Source organism: Anser brachyrhynchus, assembly GCF_964034855.1.
Source record: "Anser brachyrhynchus genome assembly, contig: SCAFFOLD_126, whole genome shotgun sequence".
In the NCBI taxonomy this organism is placed as follows: domain Eukaryota; kingdom Metazoa; phylum Chordata; class Aves; order Anseriformes; family Anatidae; genus Anser; species Anser brachyrhynchus.
Genome location: NW_027663679.1, coordinates 385,769 through 400,337, shown reverse-complemented (window position 1 = coordinate 400,337; position 14,569 = coordinate 385,769). Strand labels below are relative to the sequence as shown.

At 35.3% G+C, this 14,569-nt stretch overlaps 1 protein-coding gene across 1 annotated transcript in view; it reads right to left on the bottom strand.

Annotated features, from left to right (window-relative positions):
* LOC308187058 (adhesion G-protein coupled receptor V1-like) overlaps window positions 1-14,569 on the bottom strand; it is a gene marked incomplete at its 5' end in the record, with an annotated part of 55,809 nt that overhangs the window by 18,088 nt on the left and 23,152 nt on the right. The window contains 10 exons of the mRNA XM_080609214.1: window positions 736-1,109; window positions 2,464-3,207; window positions 4,431-4,648; window positions 6,745-6,871; window positions 9,358-9,624; window positions 10,016-10,139; window positions 10,777-10,940; window positions 11,555-11,735; window positions 13,585-13,770; window positions 13,859-13,985. Coding sequence (XP_080465340.1) covers window positions 736-1,109; window positions 2,464-3,207; window positions 4,431-4,648; window positions 6,745-6,871; window positions 9,358-9,624; window positions 10,016-10,139; window positions 10,777-10,940; window positions 11,555-11,735; window positions 13,585-13,770; window positions 13,859-13,985 — 2,512 coding nt within the window. The remainder of the gene's footprint in view (window positions 1-735; window positions 1,110-2,463; window positions 3,208-4,430; window positions 4,649-6,744; window positions 6,872-9,357; window positions 9,625-10,015; window positions 10,140-10,776; window positions 10,941-11,554; window positions 11,736-13,584; window positions 13,771-13,858; window positions 13,986-14,569) is intronic.

The window sequence follows — 14,569 nt, the reverse complement described above, 5'->3', positions numbered from 1 at the left end:
ATTAAATTTTTTTTTCCACAAAATAATCCAATACCAGTAGAGATAGCTATCATGTTATTCCCCCTTATAATTGATTAAAGAAGTAAAGAATGATTTATGTTTATTTCAAGCCTCCTCAAAAAGTAGCAAGTTTACACTCTGCATATAGAATGGATACCACTGAAAAAAGATTTCATCTGTTAAAACTAAAACAACAAAAAAAACCACTACTAAATCAACCAACTGACATCAAACATATGCAAATTATAACTTAGTTTATGACAGCAAATGAAGGTGGAAAAATCCATAACACTTTGTCATTGCATGATCTCTAGTAAAATTATCTCAAACACATCATGTGACACAGAAAACTAAAATAAAAATCTTTGCAATAATCCATTCTCAAAAAAAACCCAGAGAATTAAATCTTACATTTTAACTGGTAACTCAAATGTAACAGAAGTGAAGGTAAAATATTTTTCTAGAAAAAAAAAATTAAGCCTTAGTCTTCAGTTTATATAGTAAACTAAATTTTCTTAACCATTTTTTTCTTTAGTTTTTTAAAATTATATAGTAAATCCCAGTGGAACTGAGGTTGTATTAACAGAACATATGCATCTCCAAATCCTAGGAAAACTTTGCTTAACCACAAAAGCAAACACTGCAAAATCTAGGGTTTGTTCAGGTCACTTGGTCCTGCCATTTAGCTTTCTGTGCCTGAAATATCACCTACAATTTCCATTATGACCACCTTACCTCAGGGATACATGCTCCAGTGAAGCCAAATAAACCATTAGCATTATCACTTTTCTGTATTCTTAATCTTGCTGTGGTGTTTTCTTGTGAAATTCGAGCTCCACCACGCACAGAAATGAGCTTTAGTATGAATAATTCTTCTCCTTCTTCCTCTTTGTCATCCTTTGCAGACACGATGAATGATTTATTGGTCTCTCCTTGCCAATACTCCAAATACCCAGAGACAGGGTGGACATCACTTTTTGCAGGAGTTGCATGAAGTTCATAGATCTCTGCTCGTGTCAACTTACGCTCATAAAGCCTTACATCCTGCATTAACCCTGTGTACCTACTGCTGCCGTTGATTCCTGCTCCAATTCTTACTATTCCTGGACCTGAGAAGGAAATTATAATTTTTTCTCATGTTATTGTATTTGTATGAAACAGTCAGCAACTGACTACCTGTTTTTCTTAAAAACCAATGGTAAACTGTTCATTGTCCCTGGATGAGGAATCATATTGATCTTGAGATCCAAAATCAGGAGGTTCCTTGAGCCTCATCTCAATGTTACAGGTAAGTCCTCACAGGCCAAACAATTCCATCCTATGCTGTCCAAGTTTTTCATCCTATTAGTTCTAGCAGCACATTATCATCATCCCTCATTTTTATAAGTCTTAGAGACTTGAGGCTCCCTCTTTCCTCCACAGATTTTCAGAGCAGAACTGCAACCCCTTTTAGCCCTTGTTTTGCTGAACAAATCCTACTTTGTTTCCCTCTGCTAGGGCAGCTGATCCATTCTGATGATACTCATGATTACTGCATTAACCCTTCTGGACATCCATTTCATCCACCACACTGTAATTCCATGCAAATTCCAAACTCTTTTTACAACAGCATTTATATTTCTCTGTCTCCAAACTATAGGATCACAGCTGCCTCATATTCATTCCTACTCTATCCTGTTCTGTGCCATGCTATGCTCTTGTGCTAAAACACACACATCAGCTGTTTTCAGTTGCCTTTCAGAAAACGAAAGAAAACAAACAAACAAAAAAAGCTGTGCTCTTCAGTGTATTGTCATACATATGACACTGAGTGGCAGTTGTAGAGATGAGCAACCACAGGAACTGATAAAAGTCCCAGGGCACAAAGTGGAGGATGCTGAGAAAAACTGGGCTGCTATGCACACCACTGTGTATTACCCAACATTCAACGGAGAGAGATGACATACTTGCCTTACTATTGCATTATCCCCAGACACACGCCATCCCCACTAATAAAGAAAATTTACAGCACAGACATATCCTTCTAGCAATAAAAGCATAATTGCATTTCACATATATTTGTTCTAGAAACCGAGGGAGGGAAAAAAAAAAAACCTCTCAGCCTCTCAGCTTAGCTACAGTACTGCAAGTGTGATGGAAATTACTAATTGCAGAAGTACTATTCTTTTTACAAATGGAAAATTTGATTTCTTAAACTTCAACCTGGAATTTTAAAAGCAGAAATAAAATAGTACACCATACAATTAATAGTCCTCTACTCTCACTCAACATCGCAGCAGTTTGAATTTTTTAGAACATTCACACAATTTCCATAGGCTTTCTGAAAATCCTCAAAGAATTCTTATCCATTCCTTTCAATTAACTTAACAGATATAATCATTTCAGTGTATTTCTTCCACCTTTGAAGTGGCTAGACTATGCATTTCAGAGCTTTATATATGGAGAAAAATAGCAAAGGCTCACCATCAAGAATTGCTTCTCCTTTTAGACTCTTCATTCCTCCCAGAACTAGAATTCCATCAACGTAAAATTCAATTATACTTTCATCCAGAGTAATCAGAACGTGAAGCCAAGTATTCTCATCCAGGTATTTCATGACTGATGTTTTAGCCATGTATGTCATATTGGACCCTAATGCTGTATAATGAAGCACTACAGAAACATGAGAATCATTTGTCTGAATTTTCACACCATAATATAAAGTCCCATTATCGTTATCCTTTTCAACTATATAGCCATCTGTACTGACATTAGGAATTAACCAAGCTGAAAATGTAAAATTGGTTACTGCATTATTTCCATTGTATGGGTATTCAGGACCGATAATGCCAAATGCATCCTCTTTTCCACTGAAATACAGAGCGTCTGTTCCACTGTGATGGCGCCTCATGTGGGGCTGTGATTGTACTGAGCTTGGGAATGATCCAAGCAACAAGAAATCTACCATTGATGGCAGTCCAGCTTGGAAGGTACTAGACAGTATTTCCCAACCTAGTCGGACAACACCAAAGGTGCCTTGCTGTCTCCAGATGGTGAAGTCCGTAATATAGGAAAGGTCATCTTCAGAAAGAGTATCTTCCACTATCTCTCTGTCCTGGCTCTCTGGATCTATAACAAACACTCCAAAAGGGTCATCATTGAAAGGGATCATGACAGTTACAGTAGGACTGGTTTCAGATAACTGACCACCAGGACCAGGAGACCCACCTGCGTAATAGAAGTTAGAGTAAAAGTTAATGATTAAACAACACACTCAGAAAAAAGTTTCAAAGTACTTTTTTTTTTTTTTAATAAAACAAGTTTCTAAAAAAACCTCAAACCCTCCTTTAAGATCCTCTGGACTTATAGCAAATGATCTAACTTGAAAATTACATAGGTTAATTGTATTATTCTTAAAACACTGTGCTGATGTAATTTCAGTAGAAAACAAACCCACATGCTATTTTTCAGCTGTAAAACACACAGATGTCTTTCAGGTGAAACATGACAAGGTCCATCTTTTCTTAATTAGCCAATAAGGTAGGTTACCTTTGATTCGTTTGATAAGCATGGGGGCCAAATTCAATTCTTGTATTGCTCAAAGACTTACAGGAATAGAGAATGGCAAAATCTTGCCTGTTGCCTCTGATACAGAAGTACATACACCTTGCAGAAACAGTAACCAGTTGTGTGTTAAAACTGCTGCCCAGTCCTGGTGTTAGTCATCTATCTTTGCACAGTAAGAATTCATGATATGAAGATCATGTTGTGAATGGAGAATCTCCGTGTTCAAAGTGTACAGTGATCTACCTGTTATAAGCAGGAAATCTTTTGTACATCCGTATGGACTTCACTTACAGGAAAGGCCAACACACATTTTCACTTGTATCAGAGCACAGAAGACCATGAATAGTACTAAAGTGGAATTAATCCAGATTAGGAAATGTGTCCAGTAGCAATTTAAAGTTGTAATTTAAGTCATGTGAAGTGGTAACTACAAGTATTTTACCTCCTCTAGGGAAACAAACAAACAAAAAAGCAACCTCTATTATGGTAGACACACATAACCTTTAATACCTTTGTTATTTCTTTGTTAGTATCTTTGTTTTATATTTTGTGCATGGAGATCTATGTATCTGAAATTCAGAACTCTTGGTTTTTGAAATGAAACTTCTGAACTTTAAGAAGTTTAATTTCAAAAACCAAGAGGCATCCCTTTTAAAGTTCAGATCACCAAAATGTGTTTAACAGTAATTCGGGAACTGAGTAACTCTCTATATATGGAAATCAAGATTAAATGAAAAATAAGACCTAAAACCTTACCAGAAAAGCATAGGATATCAAGACATGATTCAAAGCAATGCTCTTTCTAGTGTTGGTTTCTTTTTGATTGATTAAACATAACTCTTTTCTACCAGATATGAAGGAAATGGTGATATGGAAGACAATACCTGAAGCATTCACCAACTTTAGAATGTAAAATTCATTGAATTCAGGAATTCTATCTGAAATGGCACGTAGTGTTATTGACTTCGACCTTTCACCATCCATGAAGCACACAGTCCCATAAGTTTCATAGAATTCTTCTCCTGGCTTCAGTGCAGAGTTATTATCAAACAACTGCCAGGTCAAAGAAACATTGCCGAAGTGTCCTCTGTGTCTCAAAATCCTGTTCAGTGATACAGAAAGAATGAGAGTCCTGGCAGGCATGCATCAGCGTTGAGTAGAAAAGGAAAATGTGGAGACTCCTTTTACTGTAATCTTCCTTACAGTAAGAAGTAATATACTATGTAATATAAAGTAAAATACTAATATACTACAACTGTTCCATGAAGCCTTCCTTTTAAAGGCAACCACGTTTGCAGTACAATTCTACTCCCGGAATACGTACTTTAGAAAACAGAAGTAGCATACGCAGGTCCATGCAGAATACTACTGTGAAGCTACACATCACTGTGTCTTGTAATTCCAATTTATAATAATAAATATGAATGCATAATAGTTCAGAAAGTTAACATTAAAAATTAATATACTTGGACACTCTTAGACAGGAAAGAGAATCATCTACATTTAACCACAAACGTTTCTCCTTTCAGTCATCAAGTCTACTTAAACTTTTTCTTACACTTGTATTAAATTAGAATTACATTCTACGGCTTTCAGAAATCTACTGTTATTTGTGATTAAGAACGTAGTAAATGAAAAGATTTTTTTTTTTTTGGTAACTATCTGCTAACACAATTACACTAATTTCAAAAAGGCACTACAAATAAAAAGTGACCCATACAGTGCCTTTATTAAGAGTGCGCTTACATACAGGAAGTTTGCTTCTGTCGGTTTGCACGGTGACATAAAATGCCTTATAAATAGATTATATCAGGTTGAAGAATTAGTTCAGCTAAACTAGTCCAGCCACAGCAACACATTTACGTTGTTTCTGCTTCCAAAGGTTTTTCTTCTGTGGCGTTAACCAGGGTGCTCTATCCCAGCTGTGTAGCGCTGCTGCACTAACTCCAATTACCTCATTAAAACCTCTGTGTTTTCGGTGGTTTGGTTACATGCTACTTTGACCACTTTTTTATATGCTACACAACTGTCAAAGTAGTGACAGTATGGAAGAGACAGATCCCTAGTAAATATATTTTATCAATGATGACTGAGCAGGTTCCTCAGATGTTGGAGATCTTGGTATCCTATAATTCCATAAAGCACCTGTATATAAGCATGTTTACATCAAAACAATATTCTTAACACCACCAAATCCACAAAAATTATCCTGCAGATTAGACTATAAAGGACAAAAAAACAACAAAGCCCAAAACAGTGAACAGCACAACAACAAACACACAATGAACTTAATATCCTCTTTTCTTGAGACTATTCATATTTCAGATGTATTGGCACAAGCATAAAGAACCAATTCACAGCCATAAGCATCTGCTTCAAGGCTTTAAAACAAACAGACAAAAAAAAAAGGATGATTTTTTAAATGCAAGAAGAACCTCTTCCCTAACTATTTGCACTATCGCATTTATTGTGACCTAACTTCTCTTTACAGCCTGTCTCAAGATTTCTTAACGAAAAATCATTTTTTCATCCAATTAAAACCCCATAGTAAATTTATGAAATGAATGTAACAAGGCGAGATGCCAAGTGCATTCAATTTTTAACCCTGCTAATTCTTCAATATATCATGGTGGCACAAAGGAAAATACTTTCAAAGGTCAGACTAATGAAGAGTGTCACATCCGGACTTTAAGTATAGATTTCAATCTGTAATTAACAGATAAAAGAAAAAAAAAAATACAAAAACAGAAAGAAAGAATACAGTAGTTTGCAGTTGAAAATTTCAAAGATGGGTACAAAAAGCCACCTAGTGCCACACAGTTTTATTTAGCTATTTGTTGAGTGGTTTTTTTTCTTTTTCTGTCAGCCTAGGTTATATTGTGCTCAATCATTCAGATTTTTCTGTATCTACAGGTTCCTGAGATTATAACAGAACATCAATGCTGAAGTCTTATTTAGTTACATTTCAACATGAGCTTCTGTGCACTTTTTAATATTTACTGTGTACTCCATAGTATTACAGGTGATGTCTTCAACACATTACAAATCATTTAATCCAAAATTTTGTAAAACTGTTTTTCTATAGTGCACTTCTATCAATGCACACTTGTGCATTTGATTTAATCAAAGTGCTATTTATAAAGTACCACATACACCAGTTCCAAAAGAGTGCAAAGATATTCTTTAAACGTTACTTACCAAAAAATGTTACTTTTGCCTTCTTCAACTGGCTTCTCTAAAGGTTCCAAAGAGAAAATTCCATTAGGATCATCATTTGCTTCAATAATAACTGTTGCCATTCCAGCCTTAAAGATAACTGTATCTCCTAAAAAAGAGGACAATTATTATTATTAAAATTGGAATCAGAAATGTAGGTAACTCTAAATCCAATTATGTTTTCTACTCACTACAATTGCTTTTATACAAAGAAAAGGACAATTATAAAAGTCAGTGAAAAACAGAATTTGAGGTATTCAGCAGCAGGCAAATCAGAGTAAAAGTATTTAAGTAGTGTACCATCCAGAGAGCAAGACGTAAGATTTTCAGGAAAAATGACATGAACTGAGAAGATGTGATTCTTACTACACAGTATCCTTGCATGTAGTTGTTATGTGAGGTAACATTTTCTGTTTGATCATCTGGACAAGTCAAAAGAATAAGATATTCAGAGGTACAGAATAAAAGAGTAAGGTATTCAGAGAGCCCCGACCTTCTTTAGACCTAGAAGAAAAGTATTGCATTTAAACTAAATACAAGCTATGAGCAATGTCTAAGAGTTTATTCACTCCCATATCAAAGAATATCTAAAAGGAAGAAACATAAGATTCTTATTATGTAGATGGGAAGCTAGCAGGATTTCAGTGTGCATATTAGTACAGGTAAATATTAAGGGATGTTAATTCTAACTCCATTGCATTGTCCATAGATGAACATAATGTGTCCACACCCACCCCATTTTTTGTCTTCTTTGAAAGTGTCCGACTAAATTTTGTTCCACGTTAAACAATGTGCTTATTCCTCTAACTTCATATACCTCTATTTGTATTTTCTCTCAGGAACAACAGTCCCCAAAAAAATTTCAGAACAGTCAAGGCCACTGTATGTAACCAATCATAGAAAGAAAACCAACTTTTGCTTTCAGGAATATGTATAGAAATATTCTTTATTCTTAGTGATTCTAGAATGGCTGTAAAACTATATGATGCTCATTTTAGAGGAAAAAGGAGGCTATGGATACCCATTCCCCATGTGCTAGGAGAAAAGCCATGATATGTTCCCAATGGGGTAGTATTGGGAGCTACCAGTAGATCCTGAAGAAAGTTATTAAAGTAGAAAGAGACAACAAAAGAGAAAACTTATGAAGGAAGAAGAATGGTTTTGTCTAATCCTTTCCCTAGTCTGATATTTTATAAGAGACCTGGGTACTACAGTGAATACCAGCCGACCTTGGGAAATAGCTTAGCTGCCTTATACTCAAATTACTGCTTTCCCTGTCAACCTCTGGCTGCCTGCTACCAATGTTCAGGGAAGGATTCAACTCAAGATCAATGCTGCCTTGTGAGAAACTCACAGGCCAGCCGCAGGGTGTCCACTGTAGCATGACCTCAATCACTTCAGTCTTATCGACTGCTAAAGACTAAGACCATCAGAGACTGTAATGAGAACTAAGATGCTTAGCGTGCTTACAGATGAAGAAATCTAATTTTAGGTTTCCTAATCTTGAATTGAATACCTGGTAGGTATTTTACTTTGAGAACGTGTCACACAATCTGAAGGTATAGTCTGATGGTTAATTGCCATCATCTTTCTTTGCTTTATTAAATTACAGCCCCTCAGGTTTCAATGGCTGATTCAATACAGCTTTGCTTTGCATTGCAAAGATTTGCAGCAGATTCAGAGCCTGTTATTACCTCTCAACTAGAGAACAGTAAAAAATGAAGGGCAGTAAATTAAAATTTGATAACACAATTGCAAATGACTCTCCCACAACACCATGAGTTTTGTTGGAGCTAGGTGTGGGGAGGGTCTTTATTAAATACTTAGGGCTCTGGAAAAATTATGAATTTCTTATACTTCACTTTTATTTTCTCATGTATATTACATAACAGTGATAATTTATTCTAAAAGATATGTATTTCAAAAACGTGAGGAATGGGCTGAATAATTTTGGTCATTCCTTTTTAAGTGTAAACTTTGAAAAATAAATAAATAAACAAAAATACGTTATTTCTAAGGTAATAAATCCTTTCTTTAGAGGTGGTCCCCTGGGTAAATTGTGACATATATTTTTCTGCAAATTAAGCCTTTTAAAACTATAGTCTCAGAGTGAAAAAAATGTATGCATACTTTTCGCTACTAATAAAATAGAGCAATTACATACCCTTCCTCCAAAATATGGCAGTTCTGTTTGTTTTTACAAAAATCATGTAGTTTTGTAATACACTCTGGAGCATGAAAAAAATAACTAAAAGAATACCTCTTTTCCTAAGACTGTTGGGTACTAAATTTTGTTTTTTTTTTTTTTGCTTTGTGTTTTTGTATTGAAGTCCATCTAATTTGGAGCATTTATATTTGAAAAGGGACTTTCACTCCAGTTGTTTTTGCAGGCAAAGTATCAACTCTATCATTTGATTTTTGTTTCCAATAAAATAATTAAGGATGAAAATTCAAACACAGTATGCATTTATTGTATAAAAATCTTGAAGCAAACATTATTCGTATAATTCTTGGCATTTAAATATTGCTTTATGATAAGACCAAGATACTAAGAAATTGCCAGCAAAAAAAAAAAAAAAAAAAAGGAAGACTTACCTGTAGAATTGAAAAGGATAATATAAAATGTTTCATCAGTTTCAGGGGTATCATCATCGTTGATATACACAGATAAATTCTGCTCCCTTTCTCCAACATCAAACAAAATGACACTGTTCTTTCCACTGGGAAAAAAGTCTCCCTCTTCAGCTGTTGCATCTCCATTAACAGTAATATACTGGACAACAACAGCGACATCAGCAGATCCATTCCTTAGGACTGTAAAGTTTGCAACACTTCCTTCTTGAACACTCACTGTCACAGGTTCTGAAAATACAAAAGCAACAAATCTGTCTGAGTTCAAGCCTGAGTTGCTTGCATTTGCTCTGTTTTCTTAATTCTCTCTAGTAGGATCTTCCTCTTCAATGAAACAATAAGATGTATGTGATAAAGGTAGGAAATAATTCAGGTACGAGAGAATATTTTGTACCTTGCCTCCTAACTGATCTCAACATCAACAAAGAGAAAAATGACACACACACAAAAATGGGAAGGTTCTGAAGGAAACAAATATAAATTAAATACAAAAAAAAAAAAAAGTTTGGGGAGCTTTTCCACTTGCTCTTTTGGGATTACGATTTCGCAATGATCTGGTTTGTGAAAAAAATCCGTTTTAGGTAGTGTATGTATTCCACATTTATAAACAATAATATCTAACCTGCAAAATAAATGGGATCATCATTCTTTGTTATTTGTAAAATTGCAGTGGTTACATTGCCCAGCCTGGCTCCACCGGTAGCATTGAATAAACTGATGGTGAATACTTCCTCCTCTTCAGGCACCTGAAAGTATTAAGACATTAATTTCTAGCATACAAAACACTGAAGAATTTAAAATGAAAAGTTAGGGGGATTAATAAGCCAGAGATTTCTGAGTGTTGTTTTTATTTGTCAGTCCTTATGTGTCTCAAGAGGGATGATAATTCATACAGTTATACAGAAATTATCATCCATCTACAGTTTTTGTAAGTAAGTCCCTTCCTCTTTATCTTGCACAGATGACCCAAAAGTTACCTTCCAGTTTTATGTTTCTGATACATGTAGTTTTTTTTACAGCTTTATTTATTTATCATTAGGTGTAATCTTTCTTATATTACTTCAAATTTATCAGCATATAGGATTAGGATTGAAATTAGGATTCCAGTTATCAAGATACGAGTTTCAGTCAAACTTTCCTATAACTTTACCACAGTACAATTACTCTCAGCTTCTACCTTTTTTGTTTAGAGGTATGCACAGCTTCTGAAATTTCTCTATGATTTGCAGACATTATCTCAGTTCTACCCAAGTATTTTGATATTTCCTACAAGTTATTAGGCTCTTGAGAAACACACATTCCTTTTTTCTCCTTATACTCTAATGTTTTAGTACTTACTCTTTGTCCCATATTCTCACCCCAAAACACTGTAAAAGTGTTTACCTCATCTGGCAGTGAGTAAATGGTGATATTTTTTGAAAACTCCAGATTATCAAATAAAATAGTCCCTTGCTCTGGATAGACGTCATTGGTACATGCTGGATCAACAACCCAAGACACACTAACATTTCCATAGTTTCCTTGATTTCTTACAACTCTGTAAACAGCTAAAAAACATAAACAGAGTCAGTGTGCATATTCAGAGCAACAGAAATCAAAAAGGAACATCTGAAACATCTGAAACTGAGAAAAAGGAAATACAATAATAACCAATTTCACTTCTTATGAAACCAGTAACATGTTGGAGTGCTACAGAAAAGGACACACAAAGACAGATTACTAAAGCAGTGCAAACTGCTTTAATTTCACATGTTAATTCTTGCCTGTAAAAGTAATTGATAACTGAATAGATCAATTAAAATCACCCATAGGAAGATTTAACTCTATGTTTCTCTTATATAACACCCCATTCTTCATTCTCCACAAACAGAGCTACTACCTCCACGTTGCACTTTGCACATACATCAGTACTCCATCCCTCCTGTCTGGAAAATTCTCTAGCAATCCTTTTTACTCAGTTAATCCCTCTGTTTTTCCACACCCATACTTCTCCACTTCACTCTCCGCTGCTCATCTTGCTTGGCATTGTACCAATCTGTAAAGTCCTGAGTGGAGATTTTAGTAAGAAGTCTCCTAGACTTCTGTTATCCTAGAACAGGGAAAATAAGACTTGCAGAAGCAGACAGCAGATAAAGAAGTAACTCTAATAAAAAGGAATTACCGGTATGGATGACTTCTCCTTTGCTTTCACTTATTGTTACTGTTAGTTCGTAAGGTAGAAACTGAATGATACCATGCGGATCATCATTCTTCAAAATGGTTATATTGACCATTGTGGCATTCCCCAACTTGCCTGGCATTTCACTGTAGCCACTAAGTACCACAGAATATAGCTCATCCAGCTAGAAGAGGGAAACTCAGTCAGAACAAAAATACATATTCAACATCCACATCAAAAACAAAATGGTCTATAGTCCACAGTCCCCCATCAGGCAGAAAGGGATACAAACTTAAAATGAAATCACACACATTCTACATGCAATAAACGTTTGTATAATGCTATCAAATAAAGGAAATTGTTAGAACTTTCTATCTCTAAAAGCATCAGTTTCTCCAAAAGTCTATTATTATTATAAGCAAGGACTTATTTTGTGTACTTAATTTAGAATCGCATAATTTCACAAGTAATGTTTGTAACACACTCTGAAATGTAAATTTTCTTTCCTCCAAGACTTCTTAAGATTCCTGGCTTTGTAACAGGTAAAGCAAAGATTTTTAAACCATGGACAGCATGCTAATTTAGAAAGAATTGATCAACTGGCTTTATTAATCTAATGGGACATGGTACTTTCAAAAAAGTATCAGAGAACATTAGAAAAAAATATTGCATTTATCTATCTAGAAAACAGCATTACTCTACACTGGGGAGAACTCAGTGAAACTGGCTGGTGGTTAGCAGTAAAGAAACACACATGAACTGGTTCTTCACATACAATTCAATTAAACAATGGTGTTCAGTACTACAGAATGTCATGGATGCTAAAACCTTACCTGCGTTCAAAGCGTAACTGCTTCAATTAACAGAAAGAAAATCTGAAGGCACCCAAAGATACCATCCATTACTCCAGACATCCTTGGACTGCCCACCATTGGAGGCTGGGATGGCATTCTGGAGGAAAGTGATTATATATGTCCTGCTCATGTATGTGGCTTTTGGCCACTCTTGGAGATAGAAGAGTATAAAAGGACCTCCTTATTTTTTAGTCCTGACACTACAATTCGTATGTTTTTGCCTGAGCATTTCAGCAGGATGACTTACCTAGTCTAATAATACTGCTGTAAGCAGGGAAATACTTTTATCTCAGCCTGCTGATGAACTAGTAAAAACTGGGAATGGAACTATTAAATAACCCGCTGTTTTAGTGCCTAAGTTTTACTAGATTAACTTATGTTCCTGGCTTCTGTAGTGGAGTTCAGACTTCTTATGTCTCCTTTCTTTGGAGTATGTAGGGAAAAGAAACCTGAATTTCTACAGCAGCCTATGCAATTGAAGTTGGAGTTGCTGTGATCCCCTGATTTCCTCATCATATGGTCCTCCATCCCTCCTTCAATCCATGACTGATGACCACCTGGCCCTACAAAAAGATTATTAACCTTCCTAAAACCTTTATGTTTTGTAAAGCTGGCTTTCTGACATCTTACTCCTAGATCAGCTCATTAGCAGGATCAGACAAACACAACTAACTGCTTATGCAAAATACAGCATAGGAATGTGCATGTAAAGGCAGCAAAAAATGCTGAATCACAGCAGCTAAAATTTATGTTAACATAAATGTGGTAAAATCAAACCCTTGCAAACTTCCTGATGGAATCCAGGATGGCTGATGCACAGGAAAGGGAACAAGCTACAGAAAAGCAGAAAGCAAAGAGAAAAGCAACAGACACATGCCTCAAATTGTGCAGATTTCTGGGATTACAAAACAATAGAGATATCAGAGAAATGAATATTCAGGCAAGACTGACAAGACCTGATTTGTATTGATATAAAGTGCTTTCATATGGTGCTTGACTATCTTATAGGCCTTTCAGTCACTCCTCCTCTATCTATTTCTCACACTTAAGAAAAAGAAAGCCTTCAAATGTTACAGAAAAATTGCTGGTATTTACAGGTGAAACCATCTATATTTTAGTAAGTGACAAACAAATATGTATGTGAATGCAATTTAAAGAGAGAAAAATATTAATTCTTACCTCTGGAATCCCATCCATCCTTGTCAGTAGAGTAATTATGATCTCTCTTTCACCAGGCTTAAACTCCAGAATTCCTGTGCTTCCATAAAACTCATTATTATCTCTTGGTTCTACAGTGTAGCGCAGAAACTGTCTGATGAGGCTTCCTCTAGTGCGAACAATCTGCAGCTCAACAGACTCCCCTTCCTGCAAAAAAATAAAATTAATCTTTTTCTAGCACTCTGTTAGAACTAAGTCGTCTGTAATGTTTAAGTGACGTTACTCGGATAGCTACCTTGATGCTGTAGGGACCTCTGGAAGAGGAAGAAAATTCGAACACTCCTCCAGGATCATCGTTTTCCAAAATTGTAATTTCACAAGTAGTAAACCCGTATTTCAGTATCTGATTTTCCACACTGACCCTGAGAAAGGAAGGTAAGAGGTTTTTTTCAAGTTGCAACTCTGTTTAGCAAATCCATACAGAGGAGATCAGGATATTGACAAATTTTATGAATAAATTATGAAAGCCAACAGTTACCTACAAGGATTAAAACAAGTTAAGAATGATACAACATCAGAATGTTTTATCCATTCGTAAAAAATAAATAAATAAATAAATAAAATAAATAATTGCCTCTGAAGTAACTTTTTGTTTGTTTGTTTCTGATTAGCTTTTTATAGCTAGTAACTCTGTTGTTTGTTTGTCTGTTTTTGATAACACATGCACACAACACACAGGAAAAGAAACAGAATAGTGCCAGGAAAAAAAAAAAAAAAAAGTTAGTTAAATTCAGAACTACTTTGTACTTGGATCAAGGTATAAAGGAAATTCCAAAATCACCTATGCTGAGATTACACTGAAAAGCATAAATTTCCATTATTGCTTTGTTTGTCAAAGTTTACTACTGACATAAAGAGGCAGAAATTTGACCCTCGATACCATGGATTTCATCCTCAGCTCTGTGTTAGCCTGCCTTCTGTAGATGTGGAGACTACCTGTAGGATC